The sequence below is a fragment of the Melozone crissalis genome, unplaced genomic scaffold, assembly GCF_028551555.1.
Source record: "Melozone crissalis strain CALT ecotype California unplaced genomic scaffold, PUWL_Pcris_2 ptg000042l_1, whole genome shotgun sequence".
Classification (NCBI taxonomy): Eukaryota; Metazoa; Chordata; class Aves; order Passeriformes; family Passerellidae; genus Melozone; species Melozone crissalis.
The window spans coordinates 60632977-60655556 of NW_026535820.1; the positions used below are offsets into that span (position 1 = coordinate 60632977).

At 38.2% G+C, this 22580-nt stretch overlaps 1 protein-coding gene across 3 annotated transcripts in view; it reads right to left on the reverse strand.

Annotated features, from left to right (window-relative positions):
* KIF13A (kinesin family member 13A) overlaps positions 1-22580 on the reverse strand; it is a 105036-nt gene that overhangs the window by 40205 nt on the left and 42251 nt on the right. For all 3 annotated transcript variants that reach the window (XM_054284808.1, XM_054284807.1, XM_054284806.1), the window contains exons 4-12: positions 18689-18749; positions 11304-11396; positions 10635-10815; positions 9543-9630; positions 8130-8264; positions 7512-7624; positions 2444-2555; positions 1825-2037; positions 129-239 (exon numbers count right to left, since the gene is read on the reverse strand). In XM_054284808.1, the coding sequence (XP_054140783.1) occupies positions 129-239; positions 1825-2037; positions 2444-2555; positions 7512-7624; positions 8130-8264; positions 9543-9630; positions 10635-10815; positions 11304-11396; positions 18689-18749 (1107 nt within the window). The remainder of the gene's footprint in view (positions 1-128; positions 240-1824; positions 2038-2443; positions 2556-7511; positions 7625-8129; positions 8265-9542; positions 9631-10634; positions 10816-11303; positions 11397-18688; positions 18750-22580) is intronic.

The window sequence follows — 22580 nt, forward strand, 5'->3', positions numbered from 1 at the left end:
AAACAAAAAAATTCAAAGACATTTCAAGTAGGTGGTGGGAAAACAGCATAGTCCACTAAAGTTCATGAAGTTCAGCTGACTAGTACTATATGAGTATCTGGCTTTCCTCCGAAAATTTTCTGAAGTACCTGTGCAATTTCTTCTGTTTTCCTTAGCTTTTCTTCCCAGGTGACTGTCAACTCTTTTATTAGTTTTTCTGATTCTTCCAATTTTTCCTTCAGTTCTGGTGCCTTCATGGCCTAAAAGGTAGAAATTAGCAAAAACACTCAGCTACTCTTACCACTGCAACTTCAGCTAGCACAAGGAAACTCAACACATCAACATATTATCAAATGCAACAAGTATAGGTTTGTTACTATGTTCCCAGGTTTTTCAAGGTAGAAGTTGAGGAAATAGGAAACTTGCAAAGGAGGAGGAGGACAGAAATCACCTTTATTGCATCCAGATCTGAAATAGCCGAAGATTGACATAGCTCCAGAGTTAATGGAAGGAACAAAAATCTCTGGGCCTGGCCACTCAGACTTCACTGTCTGCATAAAAAAATATGTGAGTATTTAAAAACTTTAATTCCTAGCTGTCTGTAGTTCAAGTCCAATGTCTTTCTTCCAACAGTGGTTCCAAACACAAATTCTTCTAGCCATTTAGCCTTCCATTCCATCCTGGTTTTGTAAGTGTTCTTAGAGTTGCAGTAAAGCTTTCAGACTGACCCTGTTGATTACCTTCAAAGGAAGGCATGTTCTGGAGCTAACACAGGCTTCTCATTTCACAACAGGAAACAAAAGCAAAGGGCTTGAATATGTCCAGTGCCAAGTAACAATTGAACAGGCTGGCCTACAACCCTATATAACTCTTTTTGACAGAAGGTAGAAGAGAAAACACTTAACAAAATAATTAGTAAGATTTTGGACACCTTCCTACTGATTGTGTTCAGCTGCAGCCTGCCAACATGCTACAATAACATTTTCCGAATTAAAATAAGGGCTTAGAACAGGTTTTTATTTATGAAAAAAGTGAATGGCTTCTTTTCCTTAAAGAAGATTTTTCCACTTCAGTCTATGAGGAAGTGTTCACGTGAATAACACTATTTCTTAAATAATGATGAAATTTAAACACCACACAAATTTATCCTCAAGCACAGTTCTGTTCCTTTTCCATCAGTATTTTATGTCCTTCCTGAAAAGATCAAAAATATTTTCAAATCTATCAAGTACCTAATTTGTTCAGATATCCTGGATACCAAATAAACTATCCTACCTGGACACTTTATTCTTCAGGTAGAAGAATAAATCTAAGATAATCATCAATCACACAGTGTCAACTATTAAGGCAGTGAAGCAAATGGTTGATGGTTTTCAGTGTTCCATTTCTGACAATTTTTAATAGATTTTCACAAATGCCAGAGAGAAATGCCCCCTGAATTTGTTGTCCAATTTATTGTATTTATGACTTTTCACACTTTTCCATCTGACATTATGTATAGTCCACCAATGCGTAAAAAAAATTTCTGCTAATAAGTGAGTCCACACAATGAAGATGTAATCTAGTCCTTTCCTGTGCTGCATCAATTATTGCTTGGCCTTAAGTTCCTCAAGAACTGAAAAGGGTCACCATCAGTACAATGTTTTCCTTATTTAAAAGTTATTAAAGATAAGCATACATTAGGCTGGATACTGGAAAATGTGAACTATTTTGTTAAAAAAGGAAAGAAAAAAGAATGGGTGCAAGACTGTTCCTTTCCACGTTTTGTAAGAAAGCTAGTCTTCCACAGAGAATGTGACAGCTCCTTGAGAAACTCATTTTACATTTCACTGTGTATGAGGTTACCTCAGCTTGTGAGAGTTGTTCTTTCAGTTTTTCAACTTCTTCACGTAATTCTCTGATGACTCTAGCATTTGGATCTTCATTCACCACAGCATGATTAACTATCCTTTTGGCTCTGTCTGCATATCTCAGAGTTGAGAGAGTTTCTTCATAGTTGTCTGCTGCTGGACTAATTGTGGCTATCATGGCAGTTTGGCTGTTTCCTCCCAAGTTGTCCTGTAGTGCAGCCACAGAAAGTTCAACAGTTAAAAATTGTTTTGAGACTATACAGTATCTTCCCAAAGAGACCTAAAATACTTCATAAAGGCACTGAAAGTACTATTTAGACACTGAAATGTCCTCAGGATATAAACTAATCTGTGTGTTCCATAAACATTTCTAGCCACCTCTACCTCCTTTGATTCCATTACAACTGAAAATAGTCAAGTAGGATTTTACATTGAATTAACACAAGATACACTTAGCTCTCCATATCACTTGGAATAACATAACTATGAGAGCTCCTTCACTCATTTCTTTAAAAAAAGATGAGAAGTCCATGTACACAGAGGCATACTGCAATGATCCTACAAATGAGTAAGCTGACATCTTGTGAACATGGTGAACAGAAAATATAAATTACCTTGAGAAGCCAAGTGAGTACAGAGTCTCTGTAAGGCACAAACTTGTTTTTCCCCTTCCCTGCTGCCTGGTCAGCAAGTGATGATATAACCAATCCCAGTGTTGAAAGTGATCTATAAATGCAAAACAGCAGAACAGCTTTAACACATATTCTAAACGCAGATTAAATAAAACACAGAAAATAGGGATTGCTCTGCAGAACTTCACATCCAATTTTAAAAAATCATAGAATAATTTAAGTTGGAAATGACCACAAGAGATCAGCTAGCCCATTGCCCTGCTCCAAACAAGGCAGAATATTTCTTTGAAGTTTCATATTTGGAGGAAAAAATCTGGTATCAACAGTGTTTCATCATAGGTGGTACTATGATCATATTTCAGAGAGACTGAGACTATGTTGAAATATTTAGAATAGTTTGAAAAGTCTAAAATAGACTGCTTCAGTATATGAAAAATCCCTGCCCTTGATTAGACATCTACCTTTTCTCAGAGGATAAAAATCTTTCTGATTTGCAGTCTCATGACAGTGTTACAAGTCAGCGTTGGCAGCACAGCAAGAACCCCTGTGCTGGGAAGTGTTTGAGAATGCTGTTTAAGAACGCTGACTCAAATGCCAACTAAAATGAAACAATTCTCCAGCCATAAGAAGGCAGCCTCAGAACAAGTCCAGCTCTGGCCCAGGAGTACTCATGTGCCTGGTGAGGCAGTGACAGCCATAGAAGGCTGCTGATCAGAAGAGGCAGGTTAGGAGGTCCCCTGACAAATGGACTGGGTTATAACTGAGGTAGAGCCTCAGCAGCTTCTGCTGGGGGGTACAGACCAAACGATCTCCCACTAACAAAGGTGCTGCTGAAGTGTGAAAGAGAAAAGCCCCCAAACTGCTTAGCAGACAGCTGAATCCCAAACAACACTCCAGAAACGTGAGGAAAATAGCCAACTCATGCATTTTGGTACATGTACAGCTTCTACCAACTGGGGTAACTGTATCAGCAATCCACCCAAAGCATATGTGAGCTGTATTATGCAATCCTTTATACAAACCTGTGTAAATTTTAAGTGACATCAGGGCTCTTGGGGTGAGTATGTTTAAGATAATGAGCTTGCTCAGGAGCCTGAGAATATTAAACAGATGCCTAAAGGGTTTTAAAGGAGATAACGCTGAAGCCCAAGAGAATTGTGGGTCTGTCACACTCCTGCTCAAATATCCAGCTACTCTCTCTAAGTACCAAGGAAAAAGCTTCAGCAGCATTGCAATTAGATAGTCAAATAAATCTTTAATTGCACTGTTTCTCTTCACCCTCTTGTGTATTCTTTTCAAAGAAGTACTACTATTTTGGTTTATAGGCAGCATTTGCACATATTTATAACAGAGCCTCAGTGCTGCTTGAAACCATCACTGGTTTAGAAATAGCACTTAGAAAATTATAAAAATGTAGCAGAAGAGGATTTTAAGGAAGATATCCAAGGGTAAGTTAACAAGAACCATTAAAAGTGCCACAAAAGGTATCCCATATTGCATATAAAGACAGCATAGACCTGGGAGCAAAATCAAAAGAAATTTAGGGAAAGGCTAGGTAGGTAGCCTATCTGAACTCTCAAGAGAGCACTCTATTTTGTAAATTTGTAGGATTGTAAAAAGTAGGATAACTTTCTGATTCACCTCTGAAAAAATTCATATCAAAAATAGAAAGTTAAGTTTAGTTTTGTGGCCTAAAGAAAAGCCTAATAACCTCTGAATGTTTGTGAGAGGGGGATAGAAAAAAAGAGAACTAATTCTTGCCTCCAGCCTCTGATCTCCACAGAGAGAGATGACAGCCTGCTAAACATGCAGGAGCAAACAGTAGGATGTTCCATGCTGCTCTATAGCAACCTCCTCCAGCACAACTGAAAAGCACCACCAGCACACTCCCAGTGCAGCACAAAACTAAAAAACTACCTAGACTACCTTCCTCCTTTAAATGAGAGGAAATATGAAAACCAAAGCCAAACCCTGAGCGGGGGGAAGAAATGGACAGTCAGAAGGGAAGTGGGAAGAACAGAGATTCAAAAAGATCTGTGACTGAAAAGTATTTCCCAACTGGGCTGCAACACCAGTCTGAGTTATGGGTACTGCATTTTAATGAACAGGAAATTATAAGGTACAGTTTATTACCATGGGATTAAAAATTGTGATAATATTACTGCTCCTTACAAATACTGATCTTATTTTAAGAGTACCATTTACAATAAAAGCCAAACTGGAATCATTTATGTAATTTGCTTGAGATTTCATAATACAAAGCTGTTTAAAGACTTTAAGGGAAGCAGCAAAAGGAATGGCTGCCCAACACAGTAATTACAGGACTCATCATCAGCTTTGCTTTTTGCTGGATGATGCCTCAGAGATCTGTCATTACTCTGATCCTATCTCACGGTACTCACATAATGAATCAACCAGAAGTCCTAAGCCCACAGCACACAGCAGACTGAGTCACTGCAGAAGAAGCAGAGTGGACTTGCTGCAAGATTACAGGAAAGTGCCATTTCTCCACAGTGTCTTATCTCCCTGTCCCTGTTCCTCAGGCACCAGGCTGTCCTGGCTAGTGGGCAGTGGGAAGCTTGCACACTCACACCACAGGCCTGAGCCAGCAGCATTCAAAAGGAAGTGGCACTTCCTCATCACAGGGAAACAACTCTGTCCCTAAGTGACACCCATTCCAGCTACTTCTGTACAATTTAGAACCAAATACCTCAATGAGCAGAACTCATTTTTCTAGCAGTTAACTCTGAATACTAAAACCTTCCCTCAAATCAGCTTGGAGCCAGACCTGTCCCAACCCATTCCTTGCCCCCGCCTACATCATCTTTTTGCATTCAAAAGTTAAAATGACAACAGCTATGATTTTACTAATCAGAGGTAAAACTGCACACTGCTCACAGAAAGTATTTTTTTTTGTAGCCACTAATTGACAGATTGTTTATTCTGCTTCCTCCTACCACTGTGTTCAAGAAGTTCTTTGACTACACCACAAAGAGTTGTTAAGCACCTCCTTTTCTGCACTGGGTATGGGAACTAGCACATCCTGGGGAGGAACAAGCAAATCCAGCTTTCCTATGAGGTATGGCAAATCTCCCAAAAACCTCCTTTACTAACTCTGCACCAGCTCTGTGAGAAAAAAAAGAGAAGTCATCTCTATTACAACTTGAGGGAGATGTTGACACAAAATTACACAACTCTCAGTTGCTTCAGTAAGTGGGAGAGCAGCCCCTCTCTGCAACATGCTGTCCCCAAGAAGGAAATAATGTTTTCAAAAGGAAAACTTGTGGGACCAAGGTGGCATCTAGCCACAGCTCGAGCCAGTTTTCATCAGAAACAAACGGTACAGACACTGAATAAACAGGCACATCATTTCCACATTCTTCTTCAAGGCAATAAGCCATAAAACTAGGAGCAAGTTTACTTGCCAGCAGCTCCATTTTTTATCTCATTAAACATAACACATGCCACTGATATATGTTACGGGGTTTTTTATAAAAGAAATATAATAAGAAAAGGAGATGACATAGTAAGGTATATGCTTTAAATATACTCTATCACTCCAGAAAAAAAATATTACCTTTCCCTAATGAGTAAGTTGCATCGTACCCTAAAGAAGATTGCACAAAATGTCCTCCAAAGAACTAGTCTGACTAAACATGTACATCTATTTTTAGGCTTTAAAGCTCCAACAGCAAAACTCTAACAGAAGACACCAAGCACTAAGAATTCTCTCTTGCCTGTGAGTTCCAAAAGAGATTTCAAATAGAGAATGTTAAATAAATGGACTAAGTATTACAGATTTGTATCATATAAGAATTGAATTGAATGGAAAATGTAGAGCCGTCCAGTTTTCTTTTTAGAATACCTTTTACAGAAATGTTTGGTGCTTTTATCTGAAGTTCTGTATTGTCAGAGGTTCAGCATAGGTAAAAAACACCCTCTCCTATTGAATTGATACCATACAAGTTAAACACTGAATAAAGATCCTAAAAGGAAAAAACAAAATCGAAGTCTTTCTGTATCCATAGTTATATTTCCAATTTGTTAATTGCTGTTGGGAGAGGGGGCATTTGAATTGTTTCTCAAAAATTAGAAAGAAACATTTAATTTCACCTTTGTTTATGCAAAATACAAATACAGTTTCTAGTAAAAACAATCTGAATTTAACTAGGAACCTGTGGGGTAAGGTTACAGTATCTGCCATTAGGCAAAGACAGCCACATCATTTTGTTTCATAGGAACTATGCCAACGTGGTACCAATATGATGCATTAGACACAAAGCAGATTAGAAACTAAGCTAGAAAGAGGAAAAAATGTCCAAGAGGTAAATTTGAATCATAAGCATGCATGCTGCTCATACACACATTGTGCTGCCATTGTTAACATAAAATACAAAACATTTTGTAACATTAGGAAATAAATTGAAAAAGCAGCAGCTTTTAATGCAACAGTTACACTCTTTTTTTCCAAAAAAAATTAGTATTTTTAAGACAGCAGTAATAGTGTGCTACATTCTTGGTTTTGGACAATAACACAGTAATTATGGCTAAAAAAAGTGCTTTGAAACTTGTCATTGCTTGAGCACAAATGCCCAGGGCAATGCTAAACCAACACAGCTTCATTCTGATCCGATTTTCTCAAACTGTGCATTATACCCTTACATAATTTAATTCATGTTGGAACAAAGCCATTCAACTCTGCAACTTTGCGCTCTTCCTTAAGCAGATGATGAGGCAAACACATGAGCCTGGGGACAGGGTGTATAAATGAATCACAAAAGGTATATGCTTAATTAAAGAGCACTGCTGTCACTTTTTCCAGATAAAATTCATATAGCCTTCATTTGAGTCAAGTATGAATCAGGATGCCTATGCCAATGTCAGGAAACACATGCTGCTCAGCACTGAGCAGCTGAAAGAGCCATATTGAACTGCTTCTGATGAAGCTCATTTGAGCTGACTTGTGACAAGCACACCAAGAGGAGGCCAGGGAAGCAACAGTGATTTCTTCAAGATCAGGGCTCACAGCCTGTGTATGCCAATGCCTTACTTGTTTATGTTGCTGCCCTCCTTCAGGCGCTCTCCTGCAGCTCCCGTTTTGGACACTCTCTCACTCCCAGCCAAATCCACCAGGCTGACCTTGCTGACCTTCTCTCCAGAATTCTGCACAGATGGGACATGGGAGAACAACAGCTAAGAAACATTGGCATGAAGCACCAACATGCTTGACACTGGCACCATGAAACACTGGCCTTCATAATAATGTGGGTTAAAGTATCACATTTGAGAGAAGAAGGAATTGTCAGAAGTCTTAAAGATCTTTGAAAGTCACCCATATATTTTCTAGTAAAGGCCTGAAGCACCAAGGAACCAGAACCACCCATGTGGTAACATCAATCACCTTATAGCAGAGTAGGCCATTAAAATACATTAACTCCAGCAACAGTTAAGACCTAAGAAAGTTTCATGGTGTCAACATAATCTTAAAAAGTGATCCAACTGTTTGTTTTATGTGGTGTGCTTCCTCGCTCTTCCAGGGTTCTCTAGTCTTGATTTGTGGACTCCATGGTATCAAAAGTCAAAACACAGTTAAATAGATGATTTACGTGTATGAGAAAGGAAGAAGAATCCACCTCAAGTTCATAAATTAATCAACAGAAATACATACACCAGACTGCAGGTCATAGAGTGTCTGAGTCACTATAATATTGAACACGGCATGAGAGCGACTGCTTTCTTCATTCATGTTGGTTGCAGCAACTGTTCGTGATTTGTTTCCCTCTGACATCAGTGACTCAATATCCTAGAGCAAAAAGAGTAAAAAGGGATGCTAGATAAAAGCAAAGAATCTTGCTTGCTAAACAAAATCCCCATCTAGATGGAAGAGCGTGTGGGAGAGAGGAAAAAAGGAAGGTAGAAATAATGAGAAAAGTCTTTGCACATTTTGAGATGTATTGCTACAGAGGCATACAAATCCACAGAACAATGTTAAATCATATCTCTGTTTTAAGTGCTGCACTTAAAGCCCAGCAACTACAGTCAATTCACCTTTTCCTTATCCTCTGCTGAACTATGTTGGTGACACCCACATTACAAATCATATTGTTTAATGCCAGGAATCAGGCCAGCACAGATTCACTTACACAAGTGAACACAGGGCATCTCTTTACTGACCTGCACTAATGCTATCTTCGCTTAATTGGCTCAAAACATTACCTCACTTCAACCTGTACTTCCCACATGTGCAAGACAAAGATGACTATGCAGAGCCTGAGATATGTGCTTACTGAGTCTTCCAAAACCGTTTCAGAAGTCATCAGCCAAAACTTAAGCATGAACAACACGTACTAGAATTTGCACAAAGGAGGCACGCTTTCAAACTAAGCAATTCACCACAGAAGCTGCAAAAGCAGTTTTTAAACTGTATAATATGCACAGATGCTGCAGAAAAAAAATTAAAACCTCAAAGCATAAAAAGAAGGACATAACACTACACAAATAATTAACATTTTTCTAAAAAACACTTCTGAATCAGATTTCCAAATCAGTTTCTTCATAAAAAGAAATTCCCACACAACTCATAAAACTGCACTGCTTAAATTATTTCCACTGTGCCTACAGTGGTTCATTGGCTTCTACAATACTAATTTATTTGAATGTGTTTTGGTAAATCAAGTGAGCTTAGATGCTGTTGTGATTTAAGCTGTGAATTACCTATATAAAACAGAATGTAGCACTCAACAACAAAGTCAAATTCATGCTGAAAGACTAATATAATTATCTTAGAATCCTCATATTTCCTGTGTCAAGCAAATATTGTGTTCATGGCATTTATTACATGCAGTGAAACTGCAAATTAATGAGATACCACTACTATATTTGTAATTAACACAATGACAAACCCAGTGCTTCCACATGAAATAAATATTCCTGAAGAATTAGAGATGATCTTTGCAATGGCCAGAGACCATAATCACTCAAGAATAAAATATCTAGATAGACATTAGTTTACCTCTTCTGAGACTCCTACTGCTCATGTACATAGGTGTTATTTATAAACTTGTCCCTGGTTTAGATTTACCTCAAAGTTTGTAACAGCCAGCTGAGACAGGCCATCGACATATGGACCCAGCACCTTGTGCTCCCGGACCTTGAGAGACTGCCGGCTCCTGTGGAATAAAGTACAACTCATGCACCATCTACTCATTAGCATGCAGAGCCAACTATTACCCTAACATGAAATAAGTACCTTTTATATAGCAGAAGTCAATTTATGTCTTTTTTAATTGTAACAGGAAGAAAAAAGTATTCGAGAATTTGTAACTCAAACAATAAAGAGTCAAACCAATCTAACCAGTTTTGATCTTTATACGTAAATTATTTTTCATGCATCTTCCCACCCCAGCATTTGTGGTTGGAACAAAACCTGAAATGCCTTAATTGGCAGAAAGAATACTGAACTAAAAAAAAGGAGACTAAAAACCCTCCCTCTAGCAATTTGCTAAAGCTTCCATTTCTTCTCACATTTTCTATACTTTATTGACACATACAGAGGTCTGAAAGCTATCTTGTTAACTAACTTGCACACAACACCTTCAGCAATTATATTCAAGAATTGAAATATAAACCACATATATCAATGCTCAGTTGAACAAGTGTTGTCAAACTACTTCCTGTACACACATCTCCAAGCCAGAGTGCCTAATCATTATTCCTGTGTAGACAAAATAGAAGAAAGAATTCCTAAGTAAATTCTAAGGTGTCACCTTTCCACATTCAAAAAAGTTCAATATCTAAACCACAAGGACCTAGCTGTAAATAAGCTTCAAATTTCTCCTAGCTGATGAGAATTCCTACAAAAATACTGCTAGGATCATCTGGCAAAATACCCCAGAACTTACTCGTATGTGGTCTTGCTTTGTGGTGGTAAAGTACTGCATACAGTATTTGCTTGCATCAGTAGGATGGTATCCTAATGCTTAAATTAATCACACCAGTGATTAATTGAACACACATGAGTATTCTTTCTTGTGTTTGATATCGAATCCTCTCTAAAGAAGTCATATAAACATACATTCTGAAAAAACCTCCTCAGGGACTTCCAAAACCAATTCCTCTTTTTAGAGTTTAGAGAAAAATACAGAAGGCTGTAGGGGAAAGTGAAGCTACTCACCCTTTTGGATCAAGCAGATCTCTGACTTTCTCATTGTAGATTTCCATATAGGACACTTCTACTTTAAAAGTATGAGATTCATTTTCTTCTACAGAGATTCTCTGAAATAAAGCACAACAGAGCCGTGGGATCAGACCCAGCTGCTCTGCATTGCCCATCATGGAAAAGGATTTTCCTGAACCTAAAAAAAAAAAAAGGAGAAGAAAATGCTTTAGAATATAATTTCTTAATTATTCATTCATTCAAGCACATTTTAATTCTCTTTTCATTGCTTCAGGAGCATGTATTAGCACAACATGATATGCTATTCCAGACAGCTAATTCTTTGGACAAGGCAGAGGTAAACAAAAAGAGAAATTATCCTGAAGGTTTCTTCAGTAGGGACATTACTTGGGGTCCCTTGGAACACACTTAAACACTAAAAACTGAGTAAGTCTCCAGTAGGACACCACTCACTACTCCTTTCAGGCTTTGAAAGAGGCCCCAACAGGCAACAACCAGGATCATACTGACAGAGCTGCCTTTAGGAATTCACTTATCACTGCTTGTACTAGATATATATGAAATATCATGATATTTCAAAGTACAATTTTTAAATGTTATCTCCTTTACGTTTTGTTGTTCTCATTTCCCATGCGCACAAAGTGTTCTCTCCTTTAGGGCACTCACCTGTCTGTCCATAGGCAAAAATACAAGCGTTATATCCCTGAAAGGCCTTTTCCAGAATTCCTTCCCCAAGGCACTTGAACACCACTTCTTGACCTAGAAAATAATTTGGCTTATTTTAAATTGTATAACATGCTCAAATTGACCGAAAACAAGAATAAAAAAGGTTTGCACATTATTTTTTATGATTAAGAGCACTGATGGAAACATTATTCATGTACAACTGAGTGATAGGATCAAAACTGTTGCTACCTGCATTTAAATATATTGCTGATTATCTGTAAAGTGAGCAGTTTTTCAAAACGTGTCATAGAAGTTGAATGCTTAGAAAATAACATGGATGTCTAAATTTTTTATTATTTCAGTGTAGTTTCTGCAATTAATATGTATTGTTTAATCACAGAGTCCTGTAACAAAAAGAGTCAAAAGAAATTTCAATGAAACCCATTGGTGAACCAGGACATTAGGGGAACACAGGAACAAGTAGCTGCTCTCTTGGGAACTTGCCTCAAGTTTCACTATAAGCCATTATAATTCCCCCTGTAGCAAGGTGATGTTGGAACAAGATAAAAGCATTCCAATGACATTCAGGAAGAAAATGTGTATTAGGAGGCTGTGAGACCTCAACAGAGTCGTTTGAGGACATATTCTGCCAAATCCATCATTTGAAACATCAGCTGCAGTATTTGATAGTTTGAAAATTGACTCCCTGAGCCAGGCAGATTTTAGATGCACTCCAAGCTTTCAGATGTAGAAGACGAAAATAGTCATATTGTTTGTTAGTTTCTTTAATAGGAAAGCCCAGAATTTTAACACCACAAAGAGGGTAATGTGCTGTCTGCTTTGAGTTCTGATCAGACAATTACACCAGCTGTGTGTACACCCAAAACAAGGAGAGCTGAGCTAAGGACAGTATTTGTTCACCTTCAGGTGTATGGTTTTAAACTTAGATTCACTGCCTGGTGACTTTCTGAACACTGTGATCAGCTGCCTCTCTCATCTTGGTATGGGAGTTTCAGCAGTTATCAGTTGGAAGAAATTATTTCTTACTGTGGATGCAGTAGTGACTTCTGTACTCTCAAAATGGCATACTAGCATAAATCTTGCTACATAATTACTTATGAGAACATCCACATTCCATAGCCCAGAGAATTCCAGCAGAACCACCTCTGGAATGACTGCAGAATGTTTTAGAAGAACATAAATAGGACAAGAAAGTACAACACTTTCATTTTCCTTTTATTATAACCTAATTTCTTTTCCCCTACAAAGAAAAAACTAGTGCAGTGATGCACTATGAAATGGTCTTCGTGTCTCTTTCCAGCTGAATTTCTAAAATTCCAAAGTGTCACTGGACTTGCATTAACACAGTTCAGAAATGCTGAATATAGGAACTAAAATCAGAGGAAAATCCACTGTATTCTGGAGTGACTCCATTTCCTTCACCATGCATATTCAGTGCTAGTTGACTCCTTCAACTACGGGTTGGTCATTTGGTCATTTTAGAATATCTATGCTGAGAAAGCGCTGCTCAACAGCCTGGAACAGAGAGTGCTCAACTACTGATGAACAAAATCTATCAGCAGAAGATTTTAATAAGAATGTCGAATAAACAAAAATTTGCTTTCTAACCAACTCCTAAGCTGAGCAAGAACAAAAAATCAAGCAAAGACTGAAGCTGAGTATAAATATTAAAAGAAAAATAAAATATAAATACATTACACAGTGATTGTGAGTGAAAGACAAAACCATTTGTCAGAAGAGGAAAAAACTTTTATCACCCACTTCTGACAAGTAATAAACCAGTAACCTCCTCCATGTTTCCTAAGGAAAAAAAAGGCAAACACCAAAGTGTTTTAAAATTGTGCCTGGTCATAATGACCATAGGATGACCTACAGATTACTGCACTGATGAGTATCAGGGAAGGAATCCACTTGAAATTTCACTGGCAAAGCTGAGCTTATTTTTCAGGAGATACTTAATTTTCAAACTGTCATCACAAACAGAAAATCAATGAGACACTGATATATAATTCTAAAATGGTATTTTTGTTACATATTTGAATAGCTCAGCAATACTAACACAGACAAATGGGTCATTAAAAAGTGTTGTTTATAGTAACCAGTCAAATGATCGTGGGATAAAATTAGATTTGGTCTTAAGTGCACTCACAGAAAAGAATACAAAATGCTGCAATTCAAATACGGATATTTTATCAGCTTGCAAATGCAGGGCACTGAGAGCAGCAGTATATCATCCATGATATTTTGCTATTTTTTATTAAGAAACCACACTGCTTCCCCCTTGAATTTTATTAGTGGGTCTGCAAACTGCTTACAAACTCTGTATCATACAAAATTATGTCCATATGTGTTTACAGTCAAAAGAAATAATATAGATCCAGTGTCAACACTGCTGCATTTCTGTTTTGCTAAATAAGTCAATACTGCCTGTAATTCATACTTTTTCTTATTTACATGACTTTTCTTCCACAGATGCCTAGCATTTAAGGAAGTTAGCAGGGGTTTTAACTTATGACTTAATTTTCAGCAAATGGGAGAAATTTAAAAAAAAAAAAACCCTAACAGGAGGATTTCCTCTATAGTCTTTAAGAAGGGAATTCCCAATCTTCCAGCTGACTAAGACAATTCAGCACCTTAGAGGCAACCAAAGGCCATAGACATCCATCCCCTCTTCCAGCTTTTGCTCAGAGCTGGGAGAAGCTTGGGAGGGACAAGCTTGGGAGAACATGCCCAAGGCTGCCAGGGAGCCCAGGGTAAAGAAATGAGCTGCCAGCTCTCACACACCAGGAACTCCCTTCTGCCCATGCTTTTGAGGAAAGGGAAGCAAAGTCTGGTGAATTTTTCTTTCAGACCAGGAACAGCTTCAATGTTAAGTCAAAACTACAAATAGACAAGACACTTGTGTCTGCTCAAAATCCACAAGTCATTGTCTCTTGTGAGGGTAGAAGGGTAGAATTCTTTAAGCCAATTGCCTGGTTTGCTTCCTTTTAAAAAGGAAAATGCTGCAGTCAGCATACATATTTCCTATAAAATTACAGCTTAGCTCCAAGTCAGGTGTATGGCCTCTCAGGAGCCTGCAGAAACACAGAGCTGAGATTTCAGGCCAGACATGATGGAGGTTAGGGAGTTTATGAAAAACCAGGCAAGTCAATACAGTGTGGGGTCCTAGGAATGGACCTGCCTAAGTGCTGCAGCAGTTATTTATGCCATCTCCTGAATCCTACCCAAACGGAAGGGTTTCTCTTTTTCCTTTAAAAAATCCACTTCATTGCAGACTTCAATAGGCTCTTACTGTCGTCCAGGCTTGTAAAAAGAATCCTTTGTTCACATCTCTGTGAATTTCTCAATATCTTCCTCTTCACCAAAATGCTGAGCAGTTATTTGTCTCTGTGAGCTTTCCAAGGCAAGCAGGTGTGTCCTTTATCCACAAACTGACTCCTGACCCATTCAAGTCATGAATAAATGGCAATAAGCTATTTTGTTCACTCTCAAAACACCTCTACTGCAGCCTATAGACAAAGCTCATCCCTCTTCCAGATCAAGGCAAACTCACTCTGTCCTATAACCAAATTCCCCCCCTCCTCAAAAACTACTTCACTGACTTCTTTTTCACCCTTTCCCAATGAGAAATCCATATTTTCATCTAACACCTAACTATGGCTTTCAGAAAAAAATAATCAGAAAAAAGGTGCAGGAGCTAGCACGTGATGATCAGCACAAACCATTCTTTGCTTGGAATGATACAGACACAAACTGTTCAGAAATGCACAGCATCAATATTCAGTGTAAAAACCAAACGAACAAAGACAAATAAAAAGTCCCCCACCACTGAAAGAGTATAGGCTTAGATGAGAAATATGGAAAAACTTCTTTACTGTGAAGGTGATGAGGCACTGCCACAGGTGGCCCAGAGAAGCTGTGGAGGTCCCATCCCTGGAAGTGTTCCAGGACAGGTAGGATGGGGCTCTCTCTAACACAATATATCAAGTTGCTAAAGAGCCCCCTTATCTTGGAGGGCAGAGATCAGAGCACCAGTTCCACAAAGGCTTGTAAAGAGTTTACTTCTCTTCTGTACTCCAGACTCCCTGCTGTCTTTATGAGAGCCAGTCTGGCAAAGACAGCTGCAAAGATGCCCTCTACAAGTTTTTTGTCACCTGAAGGTTACCTTCACTATTTCTGTTGGTGATATCATTGGATCATTTAGAATTTAAGACTGCAGTTTCCATTTCAACAGGAAAAAAAATGCTTAAAAAGCAATTCTGCTGCCAACAGCAACAATACCCATGTTTTCAAGTGCTGGAAAAATAAGGTAGGTACTTCCCGAACATGAGTAAAGAAAGAAAATTAGTACAAAAAAAATAAACCTTATGTTCAGCTAAATAAGTTGAAGATCTCTCATGAAAGAAAGATGGCTTATACCATTTTAGGGTCAGCCCTACACCCCCAGAGCCTGGGAATTGTTTTCAATTACCCATGCAATTAAGTTTATCCAAACAGGAATCTCGCTCTTGAGTGAACAATATTAGTAAGTGCTGATAGTAGCATAGATTGATCAATAAAGTGAGAAATAAAGTCAGTCTGATCGTGTGTAATAGTTTTAAAGATCCTGTGACAAATGTGCATTGCCAGGAGTGGACAAACATTGGGTTTGTGGGCATTAAAACAAAAACAGCAAGGAAGAGTTATCCACGTGTGCTGTCTGTGGTGCACACCATTCTGTGTGTTCTCATGGCCCACCTGCCAATCAGCTAAATCTTTAATACACGGTGAAATACACAACTATATATCCATTCAACATAATGCAAAATGAGCACATTTGGTTTTGCACAGAGAGCAGTGACTGATAGGGTGGCCTAGTACTTGTTAAACCTTTCATTGTATCATCTTCCACTGTATTTCTGTGATACAGGTAAAAGGGTTTTTCAAGGAACTAAATCTGTTGCACATGCCTTTTCTAAGAATTTTACTTCAGCCTAAAGCTCATACACAACTTATATTTTTAAGCAGTCTCGACTTAGGTGTGAGTTGCACAATTTAAAGGAAACATATAAAGCTTTACATGTTTGCTTTTAATTCTTCAACTCACCCCTGCTCCTGGCAATGACATTAAATTTACACATCCACAGAGAGCTACTCTGCGCAGGAGTGTTGAATGCACCTAGCTTCCAGATCAGCATTCCTTATGTAGTCCAGCATCCAAGAGATACCTGTTTAGCTCCAAAAGTCAAGTGGTCAGATGGCTTGTTTGGAATCTAAGATTGCAACAATGACTATTACAGCATTAACAGCCTCTGGATGCAAGACAAGATGGCTATTTACAAGGTGCCTAGGACAATGGAGGTTTGTTCCATGAGCCAAAGAAGTTATCAGAAATCCCAACCAAACCTAGTTACCTCTTTTTCTCTTTTTTTTTGTTAATACATATGCGCATTGAGGCCAAGCTGTGAAAACAGACTAAAGGAGCCTTAATATTAACAATATATAAATCCAAAACATTGCCATCTCAACATTTGGTTTTTGGACCTAAACCAAGAAATGCTACTGTTGTATAGGATAGCATCAGCTCATGCCCAAGCAGGTGAACAACACAGTAACTTACACCTGAAACATTCTGGGTTTGGCATTTAGTCACTTTAGTTTCAATTTTGTATCAAATTCATTATGTTCTAGAACTTAGGGCCGGGCAGTCATAAGATAGCTTCAAGACCATACAACAACAAAACAGTGAAACCATTGTTTTCTGTATGGAAGTCTTCAAGCCCACATTCTTATCATATTTCTGAAAAGAAAAAAAAAAAACAAACACCAAAGCCTCCCACATAGGCTTCCACCAAGAAAGAAACTCCAAGAAAATACCGCCCCTCCCACTTCTCGCCAGCAAAACAAGGAAAAAACCCAAAGCCAAAAACCAGTTTTGGTTTCTTTTTTTCCCAGGCAGGAATATTGACTGGAATAGGCAAAATAACACCTCATAACTTACTAGCCAGTAAGAAAGTGGAAGAGATGCAAGGCACCATTTTCTAGAAACCAGTCCCACAAGAGGTTAATCTACATACAGATAATAAAACTTAATTTCTTAGATAGGGCAAATCCACTTACAAGTTCTGAAACACACTAGAGAGATCTAGCTTTCACTCAAATGAAAAACAAACAGATCTAGAAGCCCACTGAATTCACCTGGAGAGGAGTTAAACCAAGACAGAGACAAGTCCAACTGGTTAGGAGTGTTTCTTGGGTCTATCCCATCTCTGCTGTGGGTTAGTGCCATGGTGGTATGGGCACACACCATCCCCTCCTTCCTTTTAAAGGAAACAGGGGTGTGCAGGCACATAAGGAGGTGCTGTGGGCTCCAAAGCCTCTCCCAGCCTGAGCTACAAATACTGCGCAGTGCACCTGTTCCGTGCAAACACAGCTCTTGAAGGCTGAACAAGTGAAAAGATTTTTTTCCTGAAGAAGCCTCTCTTTGCTCAGGCCATTAAGAAATACAGTGCAGTCCTTAAGATTTGGGATTTCATACCAGGGCCTACAGGAGTCAGAAATATATTTTGAACGCATGTATATATAGCAGTTCATTTATAAGATCATTGATCTTAAACTTTGATGAAATGAACCCTACCAGCTTTCAAGATTTCTTATGGGCCAAAAAATTTCATAATATGAATATCTAAACTTGAGGTTTTTCCCTTTCCATGGACCACAGCCTTGAAATCCCAGTGTTCAGAGCTTTCTCTACCAAAACAAGTCCTTTTATAAAATATGAATATACTAATAGACAAATCCAGTTATGAGAAAACTGCTAGGATTACAATCTTATGTGGATTAGCCAGCTTTTGGTAGGAAGGAGTCACAAAGCTGATCACTCAAAACACATTAGGGATCTCAACAGTCAGACTATGAATCATTTGAAAGACCTGAGATCATCACACTGTCTGAGGAGAACATGCTTTATTCCCCCCTCTCATGCACAGAGATGCAGAGCACTGAAAACATGCACATTCATCACTGGCATCAGTCAGAAGTAATTGCTGATGCAGAAATGAAATTGTAAGTGACAGAAATGACAAAAGGCACTTTCAGGTGATTTTTAAAAAAAAAGTTATAGCTTAAATGTAAAAACATCTCTCCTGAACAGCGTCCCAGGCACCTTAAAACTTGCATTCCTTCTCAGCTGAGGAGCTAGTACCAGATGACTGAATCCCTGTAAAAATCATAAGTCTGCCTCTGTGAAGAAGTCACTTGAGCATCATAGTGCAAAATGCACAAAAAACCACAAACAACCCCAAAACAACTTCACAAAATAACATATGGAAGTTTGGACCTCTCTTGAATTATTTACACTGTCCACTGTGTAGAAAATACTTTACCTGCATATTTAGTGGTGTTTGATTCATCCATGGACCAGAAGCAGTGATCAAAGGCAAACACCTGTAGAAGTACATAAAAAAAACAAATTAGGAACCCTGGCTATAAGACTTTTGTTTTAAAGCAGTACATATCCATGACAGTGTAATTGCAGTTGGGCTCTACTATTTCTGCAGATCCTAAATCAGAACTGTAATAAGGCATAATTGGTGGAAATATTTTTGTGTAATCAAATACTTTTGAGTAACCATGAGAGAAACAAAGCTCAATACTTCTTTTCTATCTGTATGATATACTATACAGATTACTCCTTACTCTATCCCCTAATACAGATTACAAAACACAGACAAAAACTCATAATTAACTCCACTCTTCTCCAGGCACCAACAGTGACAAATGTTTCTGTTATCAGTGAAAAGAACAGCAACACAAGCACTCAATACACAGAATTTGGTGAGATGACTATTTAGCAGACATATACACACTATTTAGCAGCACAATACACACAATTTTTACCTTGGGATGCACTTCTGATATTTAGAAGAGCATTACTCTTAAAAAGCAAATATATAGTATTAGATTATCCATCTAAAGAAAGAGGACAATACTGCATCTCAGTAGAGGAAGCTCAGAAACTACAAAGAGAAGATGTAGCTCTGTTAGAGAAACAAGCTATCGGAGCCTGCTCCAGTGAAAAGACTTAGTATCACTTCAGTCAACAGATGCAGTGAGAAACTGAATGAGATTCAGTGCTATGCTCAGAGGGCTTGCAAACATGGAACAGTGTCCTGTAAAACCACTTAACATGCTGGGATTCAATCCAAGGTTATTTTCCTGCACATTCCAGAACATCATTACGGACATTTTACTTTTTTTTCACAGGTTTAGGTTGCTACAAACACACCTTAAGCTGCAGTGTGTTTTCCACATGTTGCCATGATAAACTGACTGTGGATGAGTTAACAACATAGATTCTGGTTTTGTTATTGGGGTTTTTTGGGGGGAAGCACAAGAGGTGGGGAAAATCTCAAACCACCTTTTTAATAAAACTTTGCCTGGGTCAAGATTGCCTTTTCCTAGTCATCCAACAGGTGATCTCCTTTGTGGAACAACCCATGCATGTCAGTGTAGAGCAAGAGCCACAGGCTCTGCCAGCTGAAATATGCAAATTCCCTAAAGGCAAATCCTGAGGAGAGGACAAAGATGGATCATTTTCATCTGACTTTTGGGGATGAAGAACATGTTGAAGTCCCAGCTATTCAGAGTTACTACACAACACAATCTACAGATATGCTGCAATCTAACCCTTCCCAAAACATCTATTACTGCAAATATTACAGAAGGTAACACCAGGTTAGCACAACTACACCTCCTTCACTTTCCTCCAGCTTAAAGCAAAGCACATCAAAAGGCCTGAGGGAAGACTCAATATTGAGAAAACACTTAGTCTGTAAGAGTAAAGAGTTCTGGAATTCCCTTCTGAAGAAAAAACAAACAAACCCATAATAATCTAACAGGGAGGCCTGAGTCACTGCAGCACAAATAGAATCAGACATCATCATGAATCAGGATGATCCCTGATGTGACTGAGTCAAAAATGTCATTAGGCCATTGCACTGCAAGTAAAATGCAGCAGTTACTCCACCTTGTCTTCAGATACAAGTTGGGGGCATTGTAAATTACCTTTAGTGCATTTGATCATCAAATCTAGGCAAAAAACTATGTCATCAGTAAGAACACAAACCCTTTTCCTAACTCGTACAGTCCAAGAACTACTGTTCCTCTTCTCATATTCAAACTCTATGGAAATTTTCAGCACAGGACTTGCTAACAACATCTGGTCTCCCCCATGACCAAATGGCAAGCAATTAAATCACAAAAAAAAACCCCAGACTCTACCGTAAGGACTCAAAACTGACCATTCTTCCCCCCTTAAAACTGTCATCTGCAGTGGATCACAGAGACCAGTTAAAAAGGTTACTTGGCTATACATGCTTATGTGTAATGACTGAAATGTCAATACAGCACGACTATAGGCCAATTTAATCTATTGTCCTACACGTTTTCCCCTTGGTTAACACGGAAAATGATGACAGGATCATTCAATGACTTCTAATTTAAACACTGGCCTTGCAAAGAGACTCTTAAAACTAAAATATGGGCTTGCAGCCAAGTGTTTCTTCTAGAAAAGCAGATTTTATTGGGATGTTTTTAAAATGGTAAAAATTGGTCAGACTGGTTTTCAAAAGGTCAAAAAATGATTATGCAATAAGAAGAGAAAAATTCTGCCTTCAGATAAAACAAATGTAAATATAGCATTTCAGTTTGTTTCCATAATAAACATAAAAAAGCTGGGGCATGGATTTGGTCTATTTATAAATTCTGTTCTGGAAAATTGCCAAATCCTTCTAACAGAAGTAACAAGATTACTTAAAAAAAAAAAAGTGTCAGGCAAAAAGGCAGAAACTGCTGGAGCATGTACTATCTGCAAAACATGCAGAGCAGCTGCAGCTGAACTCCCCTCTCCATTAAAACAGGCAGGAGAACACTTAAACACCACTTTGATTAGTGATGACAAAACAGCAACCTTGAACATTCCCAGCAACCATACCTTAAGGATTCACCCAACCAAAACAATTTTATGGACAACTGAGACCTTTGGGAAAACAGATTGCAAACACAGGAATTAACAGAGTAAAAATAAGGCACACAGGAGCAAGACACACGGTCCCAATCAGCAAGGCTCCTCAACATGTACATCAGGAAGGCATTTTATGGGAAATATCTGTAGGACAGCATTCTACCAAAAGAGTAACCCTCATACAGAAAAGATGATAAAAAAGATAACTATTTTATATTTTTCTGATGCCCAGTGCAGGAATGGCAGGATAAGCAATCCCAAGTTGAGCATGGAAGCATACTCAGGGTCAATACATAGAATATATGCCATGAAGAAACAACTAAATATTCTAAATATTTTCTAATGTGCTCCCTTCTTTCTCCTCTCTTCACTGGTTATTCTTCCTTAAAATGGAAGTGGTGGGTATTACTCCTTTTTCTGATAGAAGCGTGCAGAATAATTATTTTTCTCTTAATATTTTTTCTCCCCAGAATCCATGAAAAGGGGTTTAACCTGCCTGTAAATACAACTATCAAAGCCATGAGAAGTTCTGTTAATGGTTAAGTCTCAGACTCAATAGCCAATATTCAACCTGAGCACTATCAGGCACTGAAAAAGCATTTTTAGCAAAAAATCTTTACCAAATTGTACCAGAAGTGTATCTACCAACTATATCAAAACTATTAAAATGTATTTTTGAACAATGATATCTGTGACACAAACAGAACTTTTTATACTTCAAGCCCCTTATATGAATTAGCTTTTAACTACATTTTGGAAGATGTTTAACAGTATTCTTTATTTTCATTAACTGTTCTGTGATTTTAAACAACAGAGGGAATTAACAAAAAAGCCTTTAAAATTTTCTTATTTTCTGCAAGATTCTGTATCTTATACTTCATCCTAGCATCTGAAAGAGAAAGCTAGATAAAAGGAAGCTGCCAGAAACCTGCCACACTAGGGTAGTAGGTTACAAAGCAAAGATTTTGAATGAAGGGATGAACTGGGTACACTCAGCACAATCATATAAAATTGAAAATTTATGAGAAAGAGCTAGCTGGGAAGTGCTGGATCCTGGTACTACTGTATCCAGAATCATTGTAAGTGTGCACATCAGCCTAATAAAGTAAGTTATGTAGGTCATTTCTAGGTTATAGAGAACTATACTTGGAGTGTTGGCAACTCTTAGAAATTGTACAAAATATTTGTTCTGGTAACCATAACATTTAAGAAAAACAAAAGATATGGGACTTTGATTGCTTCAGCAAACACCT